The sequence below is a fragment of the Pseudonaja textilis genome, chromosome 9 (assembly GCF_049901715.1).
Source record: "Pseudonaja textilis isolate UNSWEBS1 chromosome 9, rPseTex1.2, whole genome shotgun sequence".
NCBI classification, from domain to species: domain Eukaryota; kingdom Metazoa; phylum Chordata; class Lepidosauria; order Squamata; family Elapidae; genus Pseudonaja; species Pseudonaja textilis.
The window spans coordinates 18660762-18680486 of record NC_141998.1 but is presented as its reverse complement, the minus strand read 5'-3'; the positions used below and the strand labels follow the sequence as shown (position 1 = coordinate 18680486).

At 43.8% G+C, this 19725-nt stretch overlaps 1 protein-coding gene across 5 annotated transcripts in view; it reads left to right on the top strand.

Annotated features, from left to right (window-relative positions):
• ARHGAP32 (Rho GTPase activating protein 32) overlaps positions 1 to 7646 on the top strand; it is a 107009-nt gene extending 99363 nt beyond the window's left edge. For all 5 annotated transcript variants that reach the window (XM_026709197.2, XM_087939106.1, XM_087939104.1 and 2 more), the window contains 2 exons: positions 682 to 1634; positions 2544 to 7646. In XM_026709197.2, the coding sequence (XP_026564982.2) occupies positions 682 to 1634; positions 2544 to 4775 (3185 nt within the window). In that variant the 3' untranslated portion in view covers positions 4776 to 7646. The remainder of the gene's footprint in view (positions 1 to 681; positions 1635 to 2543) is intronic.
• The last annotated feature ends 12079 nt before the right edge of the window (positions 7647 to 19725 follow it).

The window sequence follows — 19725 nt, the reverse complement described above, 5'->3', positions numbered from 1 at the left end:
ATAGTAGTAGTAATAATAATAATAACAAAGTATGTGTCTTCCAGAGCCTATAGAGGCTGCTTCGGTCCCGATAGCGAACATTAAAAGAACCTAAGCTTCTCTGCAGCTTCCTTGTGTCACACACACACACACGCACGCACACACACACACACACACACACACACACCACAACCCTGTGAATATTTTATATAGCCCCGTCTCACTTTTTTTCATAACACGAGATGATCTCATCCGATCAGAATGCTTCCTGATATATTTTTTTTAAACTAACTATATAAATAAATAAATTGGGCTGCACTCGAAGAAGGGACCTTTTTTCCTGGCCAAAAGTAACCCCGTGATTAAGTTGTGTGAAAGATCCCATCAAACGACCTGGTGTTGTCTTTCTTTCTGCCTACCGCTTAGTCTTTAGGACCGCAACAGGAACTTTTACACAATCTCGCGTCGGCTTTTTCACACCGATCTGCTATCCCCGTTTTGCATGCATGAGAGAAGACGCCCTTTGGTGACGCCAAGGAGTTGCCACTGTGAAATGTTGGACTATTTTTTTTAAAAAAAAAACTTATTTTTTTTTATTTTTTATAATGATCTATAGGAAATTGTTCCCTCTCCTTAACGGGGTAAAGTAAACCAATCTCTTTTGTTTTTGTTTTGTTTTGTTTCCACTCTTCTTCTCACTAGGAGCTGTTGCCCTTGTCACCCCCCAGGATTCTGTTCCAGTCAATTCTGTTTCTGTTGTCCCTCCTCCACCTCCGAAAAATGCCGCCCGCATCCTGGCTCTAGCCCTGGCCGAATCTGCCCAACAAGCTTCAGTTCAGTCCCAGAAGAAGCCAGATATTTATTCAGACTGTAACAACTGTGAGAGTGCAGGAACTCTAGAAAAATTCCACCCATATCCCAGCTCTTCTTCGGAAAAGCTCCAGTTCTATGCTGCTCTTCCAGAGAACCCGCTCACTTTTCAGATGATGGGGGATCTTCCGAGAAGCGGGTTGCCCTTAGTTCAGGGCCCCCAAAGCAGTGGCACATCTGAAGGCGACAACCACCTCCACGTTGGCATGTCTGAACATCGGGACCTCTCCTCTTTCTCAAATAACATGGCAGGAGACCTTCATGGAGGTACTAACATGGGTTGGGATCACTCTCACTTCTATCCATGTACAGTGGGGGACACGCATCTTCTTACTCAGTCTTTTACCTCTGAAGAACAGAGTCATCCTCATGCTTGTCCTGGACGAACTGTCCAGGCCGAGTCATCTACAGCGGAGATACCACTAGAAAGTCCTCCACTCCACGCTGGTGTCCCTTTGGATAAGAACCCAACCCAGGCCACCAAGATTCATCTTCCCCTCTGTAAAGTGGAGGACAGACTACCTTTTCCTTCAGTCACTCCTGGGGAGAAAAACGTCCCCGCAGATCTGGCCTGCGTAATGAAGAACCACCCAGCGGCTGCCAAACCTAATCCTGGCATGTCCAGACAGAATGTCCCACCTCCGCCTTCCACAGTCACCGGCAACATTACGTGGGGGGAGGCAGCTCTTCCTGCAGGAGGCCACCAAGTTCTACCCGTGAGACCAGGGGACCAGCCAGCCGTGGGACAGACTCCTCCCAAGAAACCTTCAGGAGGCTTCAGTCAGGTAAAACTTTAGTAGGCTCCATACTCTGTTCTCTTTTTGTACATTATAATTCAGGGAAAATTTCTGTCCAAAATAACATGACCTCTACTCTGCTCCTATCCCCCTGCACCTCAGTTTTACTTGATTTTTACTTGGCTTCCCTTTTCTATTTCAATTAACCGTTTTTCCTTCTGCTCACGTTCCTTAAGGCGAGCATAGGTGCTCGGGCTTTTTCCCAGGGTCTTTTAATGGATCCCAGGAGAAAATGGAACATTTGAGACTTTGGTTTCCAATTTCTCCTGAGAAAATAATAGTTAGCAAGGATGGAACATTTCGGTTTCCATTGGATGAAGTTTAGGGTTGCCATAACAACCTGAAGCACTAAATTAATTGTTATCAGTAGGTGGTGCTATTCTGACACACATTGGCTAGCTACAGTAAGATGGTTCATAAGCAACTATTGTTGTTTTCAGCAGGGACCATCCTGTTGACTATTTGGTCCCATTTTCTTTAATGATAGTAGTAAACTAATGCATACTGTATAATTAATGAAGGATATTTGAACATTGCTAAAGATTCAGATTTTCACATTCTCCCGCCTATAGGCATGGAAAGTGTTACATATGGGCAATAAGTAGTAGCTGAAGACTTGAAAAAGCCCACATTTCTATAAGGTCACCCCAAATTTGAAGTATTAATTCTCAGAAATGACTTCTCTACATCCCATTACATTTCCCGTTGAAGTGATGTGAATGGTTGATGTCTTGGCTGCCAATAAATTCCCCGCTATCAAAAGTTGTACCTTTTTCCCTGGAAAAGCTCTGTTGAGTTGCTAGTTTTAAAAACTAGTTTGGTTTGCAAGGGGAGTCTGTATTCATCTCAGCAACCATTTTGGGATTTATAACTAATCTTTGTGTTTTCTTCTATCAGGTACAAGGAGAGACAACTCCAGACAAATTGCTGGAGCCTAGAACAGCTGAGCCGGCTCCCGTCTTGGGTGCTGAGGCCAGCGCTACAATTCAGTGCACTTCAGCCACCCCAGTGGCTCTGTTTCATCAGGGACATTTGGAGAAACCCCGAGAAAATGCCAGGGCGCCACCTTTACAGATGAGGTCCGAATCTGTCCCAGCTCAATCATCATACGCTTTCATGCCTCCAGTACCGCCAGTGAGGACAATGGAGAGCAAACTTGCAGCCGCCATGCATTCCAACAGCACCGATACGATAAACCCTGCCAATTTCCATGCTTTTATGGCATCTTCCTCATTGCCACTATCAGCAGAGGATGCGTTGGCAACCCCTGCCCTGTCTAAGCAAGCATCCCTTCCATCAGCTTATTTCCTTCCCTCCAAGTCAGAAAGCATGCCGGAGCCTCCAGTGCATCCCAAACCCTCATCGGCTCACCAATACAGGGCTGAAAATAGCCAACCCCAGCTTTTTCACAGCAAGTCTGAGCAGCATCCGGGCTACCCTTCTCTGTCGGAGACTCCCCCTTCCTTGGGGTCCCGATATAATGCGTACGCCAGTCAAGGAAAGAGCTCGTACATTCATTACGCCAAGCCTCGCAGTCGGATCGACTATCTGTCTTCCCTAAGCCCAACGATGAGGAGCAGCAGCTGTGCGGAGGAAGCCCCACCCTACCCCACCATCCGGAGGGTGCATTCTCTGCACGTGTCCACCCCATCCGCCATCCGATCGGTTCCCATCTCCCGCACTGAGGTGCCTCCTGATGACGATCCTCTTTACTGCCCTAGACCCCTCCTCCAATACAAGCCATATCAGCCCCATGGAGATTATCATGTCACTCAGTTGCAACCTTATTTTGAGAATGGCCGGGTTCATTACCGATACAGCCCTTACTCCAGTTCCTCCAGCCTTTCTTGCTACACCACAGGCGAGGGCGGTTTTTACGACTTGGACCCTTATGGTACAATGAGGTTGAGGCAGTTCCATCCTCCCCCAGGCAAAGAGTTTCCCTCCTACTCCAAGTTACCGACTAAGAACCTCTATCGCTGTCCTGGTTTACCACCTTACTCTCGAGGAGGCCTTCCTGGGCACCTAGCAGGCAAAGAGCACAGTTTCATTAGCAGGGATGTGCCTCCTGCCCCTGACGTCAAACCCATGTATGCCTCCTGGGACTTGGAAGATATGGAGAAATACTGCATGCAGTCCATCCGCCGAGAGAGCCGTGCCCGCCAGAAAGTCAAGGGGCCGGTCATGTCCCAGTACGACAATGTAGCCCCTTTGTTGCAAGAGGAGGTACGGGCCACGGACATTGTTCACTTGCGTAGCAAATCTGATCCTGGGAAAACTGGACTCCTCACTGTTGCTGACGGGAAAGAAGGGAGATATCTAAGCAAAGGAGGGGCCCCCGAGGGAGAGGAACACTACTATGGGCCCCAGCTGGAACCGGACATCGACAGAGCCCATTACCGTGGGGGTTATGGGACTGGACAGTCAGAGAAACCTCTGCTCCCTCAGAAGCAAAGCAGTCTCAGGAGCAGGAAACCGCCTGAGGTCGGTTGCAATTTCACTGAGTACAGAATGCACCTTGCACACGAAGTGGCCCACCAGCAGCCGCCGGATGCTAAAAACGCCCCTCCCTACCCCGATTACCGACCAAAGGGCCACCCGTCGGAACACACAGAATCCCTGATGTATCAGCACTCAGGTGGGAAATACATCCCGGCCAACCATGACGTGGTGAGACTAAACCACAAAGAGGCGAAGCTGGCTGAGGACGGAGAACGGGCTCGATCGAGACACCCAGCTGCTCCAGCTGAAAAGCACTCCAGAGACTGCCATAAAGAAAGCGAGCACTATGGGCAGCCTCCGGGCCCACCGCCTAAGCCAGAGCGGAGCCATAGCCTCCGGTTCCAGCACTCCGAGATTACACAGCGGGATGCTGGTCTCCTGTACCCATACCAAACCCTTGGCAAACGCCAAAGTACAATGACTGTGGTATCCCAGTATGATAATTTGGATGATTACCATACCATGCCTCAGCACCAAAGAGGGGGATACTCTGGAGGAGGGGGAGTTGCACCTTCTTTTCCTCATCCACACAATAGTAGGACTTACGCCACAGCTTTGGGCCAAGGAGCATTTCTGCCATCTGAGCTTTGCCTTCAGAGGCCAGAGACAGAAGTCCATGCAGAGTGAGCTCAGGGGGGGCCGAAGAGATAGAGTGTTAGCAGCCTCTGCTGGACAGTGGACTGGTTTTATTTTTTCAATGATGCACAAACATGCACACGAACACACAAAACCAACTCCTTCCATTAGCCCTGTTGAGTTTCTGCTCTGTCCAGTCCTCATGCCGCTTATAGGGGATGACTTCTTTTTAAATAAACACTAAATGTATAGTTTTATCCCATCGTTTAAACGTAGCTTGCAGCAATCACACAGGCTTTTTTTTTTTTTTTTGTTAAAACTTGAAGACGCAACCGGTCTCCAGGAAGAGCAGCATTAAGGACGAAGAGAGGCTGGTCGCGCTGTGAATGATTCTCAGTTCCCATAGATTTCAACTCATGGTGTTTCTCTTTAGCGGTCCCTGTCTTTTAAAGCCACACGCATGATGTACGTATTGATAGGCTAACACAGACGTTTCTTCTCCAGGCAAAAGTCCCCTTGTATGTGATCTTTTAGAGGAAGTTTCACGGAATGCCAAGCTTCAGTAAACATTTTAACTTGGTCCTTTCGGGTTTTACGCCTCAAATTCTAGGGAAAAAAAAAAGATTTTGCATCGTGTGTTATTCTCCCTTTAGTTATACCGCCACTTCTTAGATCTTTTTTCACCCTCAATTTTGCTTTCCCTATTTGTCAAGGTGAAAGCCAGTCCCTTATTGGGCGACTGGTATCGGTGAGCTCTCAGGCATGTTACCTGGTCTATTTCCCCATGAAAGAAATATATAATAAGCTGCTTCGTATATTTGAGAAGGGAGCGGTGGGTGGGTGGGAAGGGAACCATTCATACATTATAAACAGAGTTTTGCTTCGCCAGGCCTACAGGCTGTGCCTCTATTCTCTCATAAAGGGAATCATCTTCCTGAACATCTTTTCCATAGCAAATGGCGTATCTTGCAAAAGCTTCTGAACAACAGAATATCCAGGGATTTTTCTCCTGAGTTGAGAGCCATTGAAAAACGCCACGCTGGGCTCCTTTCCCCCCCAGTCGCGGATAACAAGAGAATCGCGATGCGTTTCATCGTTTTAGCAGTGTAAATTTATTTCAACGTTGTTATTAAGTAGCCTTGTGCCTAGCCTAACCGACAGCGGTCTAGAAAACAATTCCACATGTCTTTCTGATTGCTCAGTTGGTGCTGCTGATCAACTGATCCTGGTACGGCTCATCATTATGACGTGGCGAAGGTACTACAGATGTAGGAACATTCCAGTTGGTTTGAGGTGAGGGACAGCAAAACATGTCCCAGTATGCAGGCACCTGTTGTGTAGTGTTTATAGGATAGCAATAGGTAGCCCTTAGTACTTACTTGGACTCTCAAACTTCCAGCAGTCCTAGCCAGCATGATATTGGGAGCAGGCAGTGTGTGGGGGAGACCTGTGTGCAGTAGATGGCCTGTTGGGTACGCAACTGCCTCTCACTTTCTAAAGTTTTGTGTTAAGATGCCTGTTGAAAGGAGAAGCTTTGACTTGCTTTTCTGGAGAAGTTCTAAATATGCGCAGCTCTTAATCCTTGTGTCCTTACCACAGAGGGATCTTGGGTTTTCATGCTGCCTTAGGCTAGCTCAAAGAACATGTCAATGTTCCGCTGTAAAAGTTTTCCAGAGTGGCCGGAGTCCATCCCAGGAATACAGTGCTTTGTTCTTTGAGGTCACCACAACAATGTAAAGCTAGAATGAGGCCCATGGCACACATCTGTGTCATTTCTCTGTGTCTGGGCCCTTGTTCCAGAATCACTGATGGGCATTAACTTAGAATACTACCTATGTCAGTTTTCCCTTGAGCAACATCAGGTAACTCACAAGGGTAACAAAAGCTTTTCAAAACCAGCAAAATACCAGTTATTCAGATAGTTCTCTAACTACAGTCAAATTACATTCGTTTGGTTATTCCAGTGCATATTTCTTTTGAAGTTCCGATTGTCTTAAGTACAGATTTTAGTGGTCAGAAAATTCACTGTGGTTTAAGCTTGCATCTGTTGTCTTTCCCCTTTTTTTTTTAAAAAAAAACTATTTGTTTGTGTTTGTTCATGCTGCATAAATAAATGTGAGAAACAGAGGAAGGGAGATTCCAATGCACTAATGTCTGGAGCAAGCAGATTTTTCTCTCTCTTTTTCCTAGGGTCTTTCCTTGCTCCTTCTAGCAAGCCCAGTTGTAACCCACAAATGGCACATGGCCATTGTAGCTTCCAGCCTTTTGATCTCTTGATGTTCTGTTGGTGGATGATGAGTTACATTGTTCAGTTTCCCTCTAGAATTAGGACAAGGATATACCATTATCCTTAGGGCAGTTAAGGTTCAGGTTGCAATACCTACAGTTCAAACTTGTATCTTCACCAAAAAGAAAACCCAACTCTCCATTTTCCTTGTATTCTCTCCTTACATTAGTCTTAATCTATCTGCTGCCCAGAACCAACCTGATTTCTTTCCCTGTCTGTAACTCCTGTTTTTTGTCGCTCCTCTAACTGAGCTGATGATAATATGATCTGATCTCTTTTTGGGGGGGTGGGGTGGGGTGGGGAGGGGAAGGGGAGGAAGAGCCCACTCTGCTTAATTTTTAAATACCGTATTCATTTACTGCCACAAATACCTGAGCTGCATCCTTGGTCCCCTTGCCTTATCCACCGCTTAAAGCGTTTAACCAAAACAATTTCAACATGGAATTGAGCGTTCAGTCACTGCATATCGGCACCTGTTGCATATGGCCTCGGCGTGGTTGAGAAAGGGCTGTGCAAGGTGTCAGCTCAAAACCCCAGAGTTTAATGGCAGCAATTAAATTCAGCAACGTTTTCCTGAGCTTGAAAGAGCTGTGACAATCGCTCTGTCCCCCCTATATTTCTATCACTACTTTTTTTTTAAAGCCCTCTTTCCTTCCCACTCCCATGAAAGCCATAGAATTAACTATGCAGGCCTGTTCATGTACCCTGGTTAATTTTGGAACATTTGAGCTTTAAAGGACACAACACACACACACACACACACACACACACACACACACACACACACTTCTTTAACGAACCCAAATCTAGACTTCGCTTCCGCAGTATAGGAAGAGTGAGCATTGTTCATCTTTTTCTGTAAACGCTGAGGTTGTGATGGTTAAAATATAAATGCTCATCAGATCAGCCATAAAACCTTAGCTGTGGCAACTGGCCTTCAGGTCCCAAGCAGGAATCTGATGATGCAAACCATTCCATGGTCCCTTCGAGTTTCTTGTCTTTTGTGGATGAAACTTCAGATTCTTACTGTGGAATGTGCTCCCATCTCCATCAAGGTTTGTATGTGTGCTCAGAGGAGAACCTTTCCTCCCTTGCCTAGCTAAATTAGCAGGCCTTTGTAGGGCCTGCATCCTTGTTCCTAACGTTAAAACAAAATTTTTAATCAGGTGTAAAAGTTTATGCAGATGATAGTGAAAAACATTGTGCCTACGTCTTCGCAGACGTAATCTGGGGAAGGGGGGGTGGCTTACCGCTCGGAGGGAGGGTCACAATGAGAATTGCACAGTTCTGGCAGAAACCGCCACACGCAACCAAAATTTGTTCGCTTGAAACGACGTTCCCCCTTCACCCCAAGAGACAGGTGCCCCTCCGTATCTGTTCTTCCCCCGGACGCCCCGTTTCGATTCGATAGGTTGACGGCAAAAGGTGTCAGTGGACTGCCAACAGGACAAATAACAACATTTGGGAATGGTATTGTAGACTTAAGAGGATTTTGAATTTTAATTTTTCAAGGTGGCTTCGGCATGACATTTTCTCCAGATTTTTGTCCTATGGGAACTGATGCAATGGGCATGGTACACTTTGAACATGTGCTCCGTAACTTCAATGTCTCCAGTACGTTTAATATTGTACAGCTCCATTGCAAAACGAACAAGCAATGATTGTTGTGTGGTTTATTTTCCTGCTGTGGAAACTTGAGTCGTCTGTTTGAGCCACATGAGAGGCTCCTTCTCCGAAAGATTGGGGGAGTTCTCTAAGTGTTCTCTTTTTAATTTATATAGTGTCTTATTTTTTATTATTTTTATTTTTTACTCTTGTGTGTAAGAACTGGTATAAAATGTATATGCCGACAAGCTCATGTTCTTTTATGTAAATATTTTTGTGCATTCCACTTCCTCCCCTCCCTTGTAAATATTTAGATTCTCATTTCTCCGCGCTGTACGGGGGCAGATGTGTTCATTTAATATTCTTATTTTTTAATTTGTACTGTAATGCTATGACCAGACTTCAGGTGTCTTGTGCTATTAAAAACAGAACAACCTAACAGTCCCACAAACCTCAGATGTACAACTCAGCAATTAATGAAGCCAGGTTAAAGTCTACGTTGTGGTCTCTGTTATTTTTCCTGCATTTTCATTTATTTTACAGAGTTTATAGAGAAAAGTTGTAGTTTGGAACATTAAAACTGTCCATGACAGACAACACCACCATGATTTTCCAAACATAATGATTCATCTCTTATCCTTAATACATAAGTGAATCTTATAAACACCAAAATTAACAATTGCACCTATAATTTCCATGTAACACCGAGAAAAGTACATCACCATCATCCCATCAACTTTTTCTACTTCATGAAGAGTGTTCAGAGTAACAATTTCTCCCTTACCTGTTACAGACTTGGAGCACTTTTTAAAAGGGCAAGTGAGGTTCGAGGTTCCCACAGTTGAATTTACAATTGAGAAAGTATTGCGTTAACACAATAGAAACCATAACATTTTTTTGCAAAGCAAAACCATTCTTGGTTCTGGGTTTTTTGTTTTTGCATATTTTTAACATTTTAAACATTTTGATTGCTTTTCTATTTATCTTTTTGGGTTCTGTAAGCCACCCAAAGTCACCCTATCAGAGAGCTGGGTAGCATCTAAATTTAATAAAACAAATAAATAAAAGCAGCTGTCAACAATAACAATGAAGTATAGTACTGAAGCTTTTTAAAAAATTTCTAGACAAAGCAAGTTTTCCTTTGTCTTTATTTCACTACCATATAATCACTTTTAAAAATGGAAGCTATGGAAACACACATCAAGGGATACATAAAGTTGCTATTCAATTCCACAGTGCTCCCCCAAAAGCAGAAATAATAATTAAAAAATTGTCCAGCTTGAAGCTTCCTACAGTTTTTGTGTCTCTGATGATCCATGGCTCACCGTTGCGACTCCTGGGAAATTTATGGGATTCTTCAAATGGGGAAAGGAAATATTAGGCAAAATAAGAACTGGTTTGCCAAAATCCACTATTTCTGTTGTTTTAACATTTTGATGTAACAAATTTAACAAAACACGGTTTAAAAAAAAGAAAATATAGGGATATTTTCAATTCCAGAGCATTAAGACAGGATAGCAACATGAATCATAACTGCTACCTCATTGCATCTATCTTCAGGAGTATGATATAGTAATCTGGTTGTGCTAAGTAATTATGTACTTCATACCTAAGCCATCACCCTCCAAGGAGGAATTATTGCCTGCTATTTACGTGAAGGAAATCAAAACACTCCTGTTTGCAACCAGCTTTTATTTGAAGCATATTTTATCCTTCACTTCAGCCCCAATGCTCCCCAAACAGCATAAGAATAGCCGGCAAAAGAATAAATTGGTGGCTGCAAGTTTCCAGTGCAGAAGTTTAACAGGGAAGGGCAGAAGAAAGCCTGACTTTGGGCACTGGTATATTAGTTTTTAATGAATGGCCTGTACTTGAACACATTTCTTGCCCTTCTTCCCCAAATAAGCTTGTTCATTTTATCCTACAAAGCCATAACTCCATGCAGAGAAGGAAAAAAATCATCAGTCTGCTGGCTAAGATCACAAAATAAAATAACCCGAGTTAAAGGGTCGGTTTTGGTCTAGTGTTAAGCAGTGGTGGGATTCAATTTTTTTTTACTACTGGTTCTGTGGGTGTGGCTTGGTGGGCGTGGCAGGGGAAGGATACTGCAAAATCCCCATTCCCTCCCCACCCCACTAACCTGCTTTTCAGCTCCATTCTCCTGTGCAGGGCAACAAAAGAAGACCCAGCCAATCAGCTGGGACTCAGGAGGCAGAGAATAGATGGGGGCAGGGCCAGTCAGAGGTGGGATTTGCCGGTTCTCCAAACTACTCAAAATTTCCACTACTGGTTCTCCAACACTGGTCAGAACTGGCTGAATACCAACCCTGGTGTTAAGGTACTAGGCTAGAAGCTGGGTAACCATGGGTTCTAGTCTTGCCTTAGTCATGAAAGCCCACTGGCTTTTCCAGTTGGCCAATCACTAAAAAAACATGAGGTCTAATCTCCCCTTGATCATGAAAACTGGCTGGATGACTGGGCCAATCACTCGGGGACTGTGAGTTCAAGTCCTGCTTTAGCCATGAAAGCCAGCTGGGTATCTTGGGCTGGTCACTTTCAGTCCAACTTATGTGACAGGGCAGCTGTGAGAATAGTAGGAGGAAGAAGGTATATTAGACATGTTTTCCACTTTTGAGTTATTTGTAAAAGTAATAAAGGCGGGGTATAAATAAACAATTGGTGCTAGATTTGAGCAATCCCCAAATTTGTAATTGGTAATAATAGGAGCAGTCCCCAAATCCAGCTATTCTGCTGGTGTCTTTCTATTGCTGCCAATTGCTATTGTGCAATAACAAGCAGATATTCGGCCAGGTTACCACTTAAAAATGAATTTGATTAAGAAGGACTTTGGAAAACGTACAACTGTAGCGATCTAATCCATGCTTAGAATAATAAACTTTGTACAGTACCAGCTGGGCTAGAGAGAAAAAAGGCAATACTCATTATTCCCAGTAGGGGGCAGTGATTCCCTTTTGAAATTCTTTCTGTGATGCACAGCGAGGGCCCCTGAAACTCCATGGGACTCATTAAAATTCGGCCTATGCATTTTATAGTTTGGGCTTTTTTTTTAACGAATACAAGTGGGTTATATGCAGAAAAGTATGGTTTAAAATTTTAATGGAGTGTTCTGTCAAATCCGACAGCTTTCTGAGCGTCCTGTCTAAAAACAAAGGATAGCATGAAACCCTTCCTTTATGCTTTCTGTCTCTCATTCTCTTTCTGTTCATCTTAACTGTCTGTGGAGCTTCTCAGTCATCCAGGTCATGGTTGTCCCAAAGATGCTTTTTTTTTCCAATAGGCAAATGGACTTCTTGAAAAAGCACTTTTGGGACACCATTTTAACTTCTACTTGATTGTACCAGTGGAAACACTAAAAGCTTTTGCTATCACTAAAGGACACACAAGTGGATTACTTAATGCCTTAGTAAGGCCACACCTAGAGTACTGCATCCAGTTTTGGTCACCACATTATAAAAAAGATGTTGAGACTCTAGAAAAAGTTCAGAGAAGAGCAATCAGGGTGATTAAGGACTGGAGACTAAGACATATGAAGAATGGTTGCAGGAACTGGGCCTGGCTAGTCTGGTGAAGAGAAGGAACAGGGGAGACAGGATAGCAGTGTTCTAATATTTGAGGGGCTACCACAGAGAGTCAAGCTATTTTCCAAGGCACCTGAAGGCCAGACAAGGAATAATGAATGGACACAGATCAAGGAGAGATTCAACCTGGAAATAAGGAGAAATTTTCTGACAGTGAGAACTATCAACCAATGGAACAAAAGTTGCCTTTGGAAGTTGTGGGAGCGGCATTACTTGAGTGGACTGCCATTTGTCAGAAATGGTGTAGGGTCTCCCGCTTGGATGAGGGGTTGGACTAGATGACCTATAAGGTCTCTTCCAAGTCTGATTATCTGTTATCTATTAATGTGGGCAGCTTACCCAAACTAGCCTCAACTCCATTCTTTGCCTCCAACTCCAGAAAATAATTGTGAGCATCCTTCCATTCCTACTCCTCTATGGAAGGACTTGGGTGGGTTTCAGAGCCATCCAGGATGATAAACATGGTTACAAATATTTATTCCAATGGTTTTTATAGCCTGGTTTTTGAAGATGGATGGCCTCTCTGTGCTTCCTTTCAGTTTTACAGTCTAGGGGAATTTGATATTTGGATTAAGAATTCCCCCCAATTTAAATTGGGATGATACTAATGGGGAAAACCAGGCTCACCTCGTTGAGTTATCATTTGTCTTTTGCAAGACACCAGCTTGAATCATCCCGGTGCTTAGTGATCTATACAATATTGTCACTTTGCAAGTGTCACAACAAAACAAGCTGTCAGACAGCAGGCTTGTACTGGCTATTAATAAGCCTCTCAGCTGAGGTGATGGTAAGAGGCTGAAGATGTTGAGTGTGGCTAAACAGCTGATACAACATTTGCTTTGTGGCGTTGGAGATAGTTTCTTTGTCACATGAAAGAGGGGTGGGGGTTTTTCTTTTTCTTTTTCTCCACTTGGATCATAAAGAGCCAGACTGAAGTTCAAAATAAATGCTAGAACCAAAAGGCAACTTGGAAGGGGGATTTGTGATACCTTGGCTTTCCAGTCCTGCCACCCCGTCCACCCCCAAGCAAAAGCAGTGACAAGGGAGCACACATCGAAAATATCTAGAAAGCAGCAGGTTGTGACCTAAGCGCAAGGAGACTTGGATTTGGAACGCCTGTGTTTTTAAAACCTCTCTCCTTGTAGCTGGCTTGCAGAAGCTTCATTAGTATTCTTAGGAAATACAAATGATAGATGGAAGTGGTATTTCTGATGAAAGTGTGCTCACCTCATCTATAAGTGGCAAAGACAGATTTGACTGGGAATGTGGGGGAGGCTTCTGAGAGGAAGAGGGGTGGAGAAAGGAAAGAAAGAAAGGAGGAAAGGAAAGAGGAGAGAAGGAAGGAAGGAAGGAAGGAAGGAAGGAAGGAAGGAAGGAAGGAAGGAAGGAAGAAAGGAAGGAAGGAAGGAAAAGAAAGAAAGAAAGAAAGAAAGAAAGAAAGAAAGAAAGAAAGAAAGAAAGAAAGAGGAAGGAAGGAAGGAAAGGAAGGAAGGAAAGAAAGAAAGAAAGAAAGAAAGAAAGAAAGAAAGAAAGAAAGAAAGAAAGAAAGAAAGAAAGAAAGAAACCTTACTGGTTTTCTGAGTGACCGACCTGCTCTGTCAAGCCATTTTGTGCTCCCAGAGGCCTCAGATAGCAGCCATTTGTCCGAATGCCCACTGACTCAAAAGGAGGACTGTATTTGCAAGTCCTCCCAGGCAGGAATTTACCAGCATAAAAAGAGCTTTATAAAATTAATTGGTTACCAATTCCAGCCTCCAAAGCCTTGAACCAGAAGGAGTAAATAACAAGTGATATAGAAGGTTCTAGTTTTAGACACGTAGAAAGGAAATTGTTTGAAAAAACAAGTCCCCAGTTGATGAACCTCAACCTGTAGGAAAGCATCAAGCAGACTGCTCGTGCTCGGTATTCAAAAATTGGAAGGTGGAAGATGAAGCAGGCCAAGACATCTCTTCGCCCTTGATTTCCTTCCTTCCTTCCTTCCTTCCTTCCTTCCTTCCTTCCTTCCTTCCTTCCTTCCTTCCTTCCTTCCTTCCTTCCTTCCTTCCTCCCTTCCTCCCTCCCTCCTTTCTCTATAGCAGCCCATCTCAATCAACTCCATACTATATTTCACAAATGGGTCTGTCCTGGTCTACCCAGTGTGAAGAGAAAAGATCAGGCCAGCATAGCTTCCGCCCGATCTATACAATGCGGAGAGGAAACATGCCAGCAGTTGGGGGAGTGGTGTCAATCTGGCCACACCCACCAGTTGGCCACACCTCCCCCCCCCAAGGTCACCCACAGCCCAGATGCAGCCCTCAATGAAATTGAGTTTGACCCCCCCTCCTCTAATCCATTTGTAGCAACATCTGGGCACTACATTTGCTTCACTCTACTTTAATCCCTTTCTCCTCCATGTTGCCTAAGCTTTCACTTTTGTGTCTCCCTCTACTGAAGTATCTCAATTCTTTCATAAGATGCTTGGTCCAACTGCTGGTCTCCTGGACTGCATTTTTCCGGGTGTAAAATAACCATTCTCTTTTTAAATGCGGCATCCAGAACCTTTACCTATTAACTCCAGGAAATCATCATCTCATTTCCGGATCTTCGGAAAAGCCTTTTTTGAAAATTTCGAAGATTCCTTGCCTAAAAAAGGCATGAGAGGGCATATAAGGAATGGCAATGCTCCCTCAAATTATTCTGAATGTTATTTTTGCATCTGCATTAACTGTCACATTCTTAACAGCCTTGGAAGTGCTGCTGTGAAGGCATTTAATCTCTTCTTTAGAAAGGTGACAGCACACGAGGGTGTTCTCATGCTTTCGAAAGCCATCAGGAGGTGTTCATAATTCGATCTACTTTTTCCTCTTTGCCTTTTAAAAAATATTGATGGCCAAGATGGGTACATCCCGGTGGCTCAGCTTAATTAGATGTTGGAGACGTTTCATTCAGCCCTACCAAATCGTTATACCCAGATTGCAAAATAATGTTGAAACTGTGTAGTCGGGGCTCCAAAAAGCTGTGTGATGGACCCCCCCAAGAGCCCCACTCTTTCCTCCCACTCTAAATCTCGAATTACATTTGAAATGATTTATTGGTCCAATTACATTATGTTCCCTGCTCTTTCCAGGGTAAAAACCGGTAGCAAATGTTTCCTGTGTAGTAAAATAAATTGTAGATATTTCCCAGAGTAGTGATGTTTTAGTGGCTTGGGAGGGAGGGAAAATTTGCTGGGTCTTTGTCATATCTTCTCTCTCTCCACTGTATTTAATGTTTGCCAAGTCAAAGCCACTCCTTTAGTTCCACTGTTAGTTCCTCTTCACAAGGTGTTTTACACCAGCAACTGTTCAGACTACCAGAAAACTGATTCTGCTGTGGATCCAGCTGTGAATAGGGTTCTCATGCTGTGCTAAACCATGGTCATCTTAGCCACAAATGGTTGAGAGAACCACGATTGGCTGAATTGTGTGAATTGTTTTTAAACTGGTACATAGATTGCTTGATTTGGGTTTAGCATATCCTGTAAATCCAGCTATTGTAGCTTGCAGACTACAATTTATGTTTTAGTGCAGGGGTATCAAACTCAAGGCCCGGGAGCCAGATCTGTCATGTGGGGTGCTTAGATCTGGCCCATGGGCCCATCCTGGAAACAGCGAAGAACCAGCCTGCAGTGCCTCTGCCAGAGAAAACAGAGCTCCGGAGGCAGCCCTTCCAGGCCCTGTTTTTGGCCACAACGGCCTTCTGCAACCCTCTGTCAGCGAAAACAGAGCTCTGTTTTCACTGGCAGAAGGCTGCAGGAGGCCATTGCAGCCAAAAATGGGACTTGGGGAGACACAGGCAGCCCACCCGCGCTCCATTTTCACTGGCAGAGGCTGCAGTAGGCCAAACACAGGGATTGGGAGCCCGTTTTCACTGGCAAAGTGCTCGGACCATTACAGGTGCCCCCAAACACGAGTGACATCAAGTTGGCCATGCCCACCCCGGCCCCCAAGGTCAAACACAACCCTGATGCAACCCTCAATGAAATCGCATTTGACACCCCTGTGAACAGATGGGGCTGATTCAGTGAAACACAGTTAAGCAAACTACAGCTCCAGTGCCCTGTGTGAACCAGGTCACTGAGTTAATCAATTACAAAAGGGAAGAAAGACTTCTGCAAAAAAGTAAGAAAATAAAAGAGGGAGTTGAGTAAACGCTTTTCAGGCATTGGTTGAGTAAATGCTGTGGCTGAGTAAATGCTTTTCAGGCTGAAGATGGCAGGATCAGCCCCAGACAACTTTAGCTAATAAAAAGAAATCATCCTGCTAGAATAATAATATTGGGCCATGTGGACAAATAGCCTGAACTGGGATGAGGCAACTACTATGTTTTATGGACTACCAGAGTAATGGACACATAACCAAAGTTAGCCTCAGCCTTCTCATTTGTTCTTGAGCAGTTTTCTAAGCTAACCCTCTACAGATGGATGCAGCCAACAAGCAGCAGAGTTATGTCCAATTCTTATTTTCGACTTTTAGTTGCTTGGCTTACTTATTGCAAGAGCTTTGTCTTGATGGAAGGAAAACTGACTGTTTAGGGAAAGTTTTTGTACCCTTAAGGAAGAAGGGAGGTATGGTGAATTGTGCCTTTGAAGGGGGAAGTGGTGTGATGAATTACAATGAAGCAACAATTTCCCAGGAAGGAGGGAGCACGTGGCAATGATGGGCAGAGGGCAAGGCAAGAGATAACACAGCCAGGAGCTGGATAGGAAAGACAGTAAACAGCCACTCCCTGGAATCTCCGAGGGTACGTCTGCTTGGGTGAGAATAATATAGATTTAGTCTGGCAAGATTCTGTCCATTTGGTGTGAACAAATCAAGAATCGAACTTTGCCGTCATTCTTTGGCTGGGCCTGACAGATGCAAACCCCAGCAAGCCAAATTTAAAGGGCTTTCAACATATCCCTAAGAGTATCCAATTAACAAGGAAATGCTGGAGAGGTAGGGCTGGTTTTGCTAAGAGAAGGCTCCATGAACTGCAATCTCCGCCTCTGAACTGTAGGAATTCATCTCCTTGTGATGGTAGTCTTGTTTAAAATAGCCATTGGCTATTGGCATATCCCCAACAGAAGCTGGAACAAGCTTTAAAGAGCCAGGTGGAGGAATAGAATCTATGAGCCAAACTGAAACCTTAAAAGAAACCTAGTTTGATCAGCCACTTTCTCCATGTTCAAATCCCCCCCCCACTTTTTTTGAATAGAATTAAGCTTGAGAATTGGGGATTGTTTTGGCTGGGAAGGGCAATTTAATACAACGGGAGTGCCTAGATAATTGATTGATAATTGATAAGTCCTCGGAAAACATGCATTCACTGTATCAGACTAGCAATTTGGCACTCTTTTTCTTCCAAACGGCAAGCTCTTGGCACAACTTCCACTGGCCAGAGATGGCTGCGGTTCTCTTGTTATCAGCGCTCTGACATACCAGTGAGATTTGGGGATATTTTTAGATGGGTGGCTAACACGGGCAAGTTACCAGGCTCCGAATGTGTATTGAAGTGGAAAGATGCTAAGATCAAGACAGCTCAAGTTCAAAGAATACTCTTCTGACACCCATTTTATCTGTAGTGCTTATGGAGACCTTATTTTAAAAATGCAGGGGCATATTAGTGAAGGTAACAGGGGCAAAATCATGGCACTATTTCCTTTGAAAGTAGCTAAGGCTTTCAAATAGTAATTATTTCCTGAATACATTGCTTCTCTGGGCCCAAGGGCATCTGTTAATTTTCTTCCTTGTACTTGTGCAGAGATGCTTGAGAGATAGCTTGCTGATTGATGCAAGAAAAATGGCTCAGGATCAACCAATTACACAAATTACATTAGAGGTGGATCCATAAACCTTGAGTCCTTTGAATGGTGAGATTTTTTTTTTAAAAAAAAAACAGTAGTAGATGGATATTGAAGGACAGTCATGGGAGATCTTAGCTACTGATCAAAATCTTCTGCTTGGGTAAGGTAACACAATATTTCTATTTGTGTTGATTCCTTAGAATGGAAATATTGTGGTCCATCCAAAGGTTTAAGAAGAATCTGCATAGGCCAGATGTAGCTAATCCAACATTCTGCTCTGAGTGACTGCATTCATGTTGGTTTTAGCATGGTTTGTCACTTAGCCTGATGTGTAAATCCAGCACAAGACAATCCAAAGTAATCATAGTAGCTAATGCAACAATCCTATCAGAGATGATATCCACAGTCAGTTTTAGTCAAATGCATGGTTGAATAATACTGGCTTCAATTCTGAAAAGAAAGGAAGGTTAGGATCTGTAGTACCTTGGGGAAAGAGTGTTTCACAGAGCAAGGACTATTACAAAGAAGCCTTAACTTGTCTGCAACCTGCCTTGTTCTGTAAACCATGGTTTGTAGCTTACCATATGTAAATCCAATTATTAGCTTCATATGCCATGGTTTTAAAGGCTTAGCAATATGTATAACTCCAGCATATTGTGCTTGACGTAAGGCACAAGTAACCCATGGTTTAAGCATGGTATGTGAATTCAGTCAGCAATTACAAATTTATATGTGATCAGCAGTTCTCCTGAATTTCAGATAGGAGCTTTCACAGTCTCAGTTCAAAAAAATAAATAAATTTAGGATTCCCTGTATGTAAGATCAACATGAGGGGCATTTTTCCCACTCAATATTTCACTGAATATATGACACTGCAGTATCATTAATGGACATTTATTCTGTCCATCAGCACGCAAAGTATAACAAAGAAGCAACCAATTCTATTCACCTTAATAGCCATCACAACCATCAGCCTGGCTTGCAGCACTCCAGTTGACCACTAGATGGAAACAAAGAGTTAGAATTATCTGTATAATTTTGCTACCATCTAGCAGTTGCAGTTCATATTTGCTATCAGACTGTTGGATTATGAAGTCAGAAAGGCCTGGAGCAGAATTCAAACACAGCCAGAATGTTTTTCCCCCTCTCACAAACAATTAATCAGATTATAGAAACCTTGGAGACCAATAGATTTCTCCCGACACTTCTTCTCCCAAACTTCATTCAACGGGAAACATCCTTTGTCCTCCTGAAAGCACCAAGGGGAACACAGATCTCAGCCTTCTGCCATTTTGACATTGTGTGTCCGTATGTGCGGGATGAAGCTTCAATACGCAAAGCAAGGAAACAGTGAACGCAGGTGGGGTGAGTGGAGATCAGTAACCAAGGAAACTGAGAGGAAGCAGATTTCAAGGCTAGAACAATGCAAGGCAAGAAGAAGTGAGCCCAGCATGGGTCTTTTTGCAAGGGTGGCTCTTGTGAGACACAATTGCAAGCCACATTGGCTGACATCAGATCTGTGGGGAAAGGGGCGCTATCACAAATCCTTCAAGATTAACCACCAAAGGTTTTCCCACTGTACAGGGATCTGATGGCAATATTGACTCAGCAGGGCAAACATTTCAAAAGAATTACTAAGAGAGCTGATTGGAGAAAACAACAAGGCTTTCCCCTATGAGATGAGATGGCATCAGCTAGGGTTTAGCA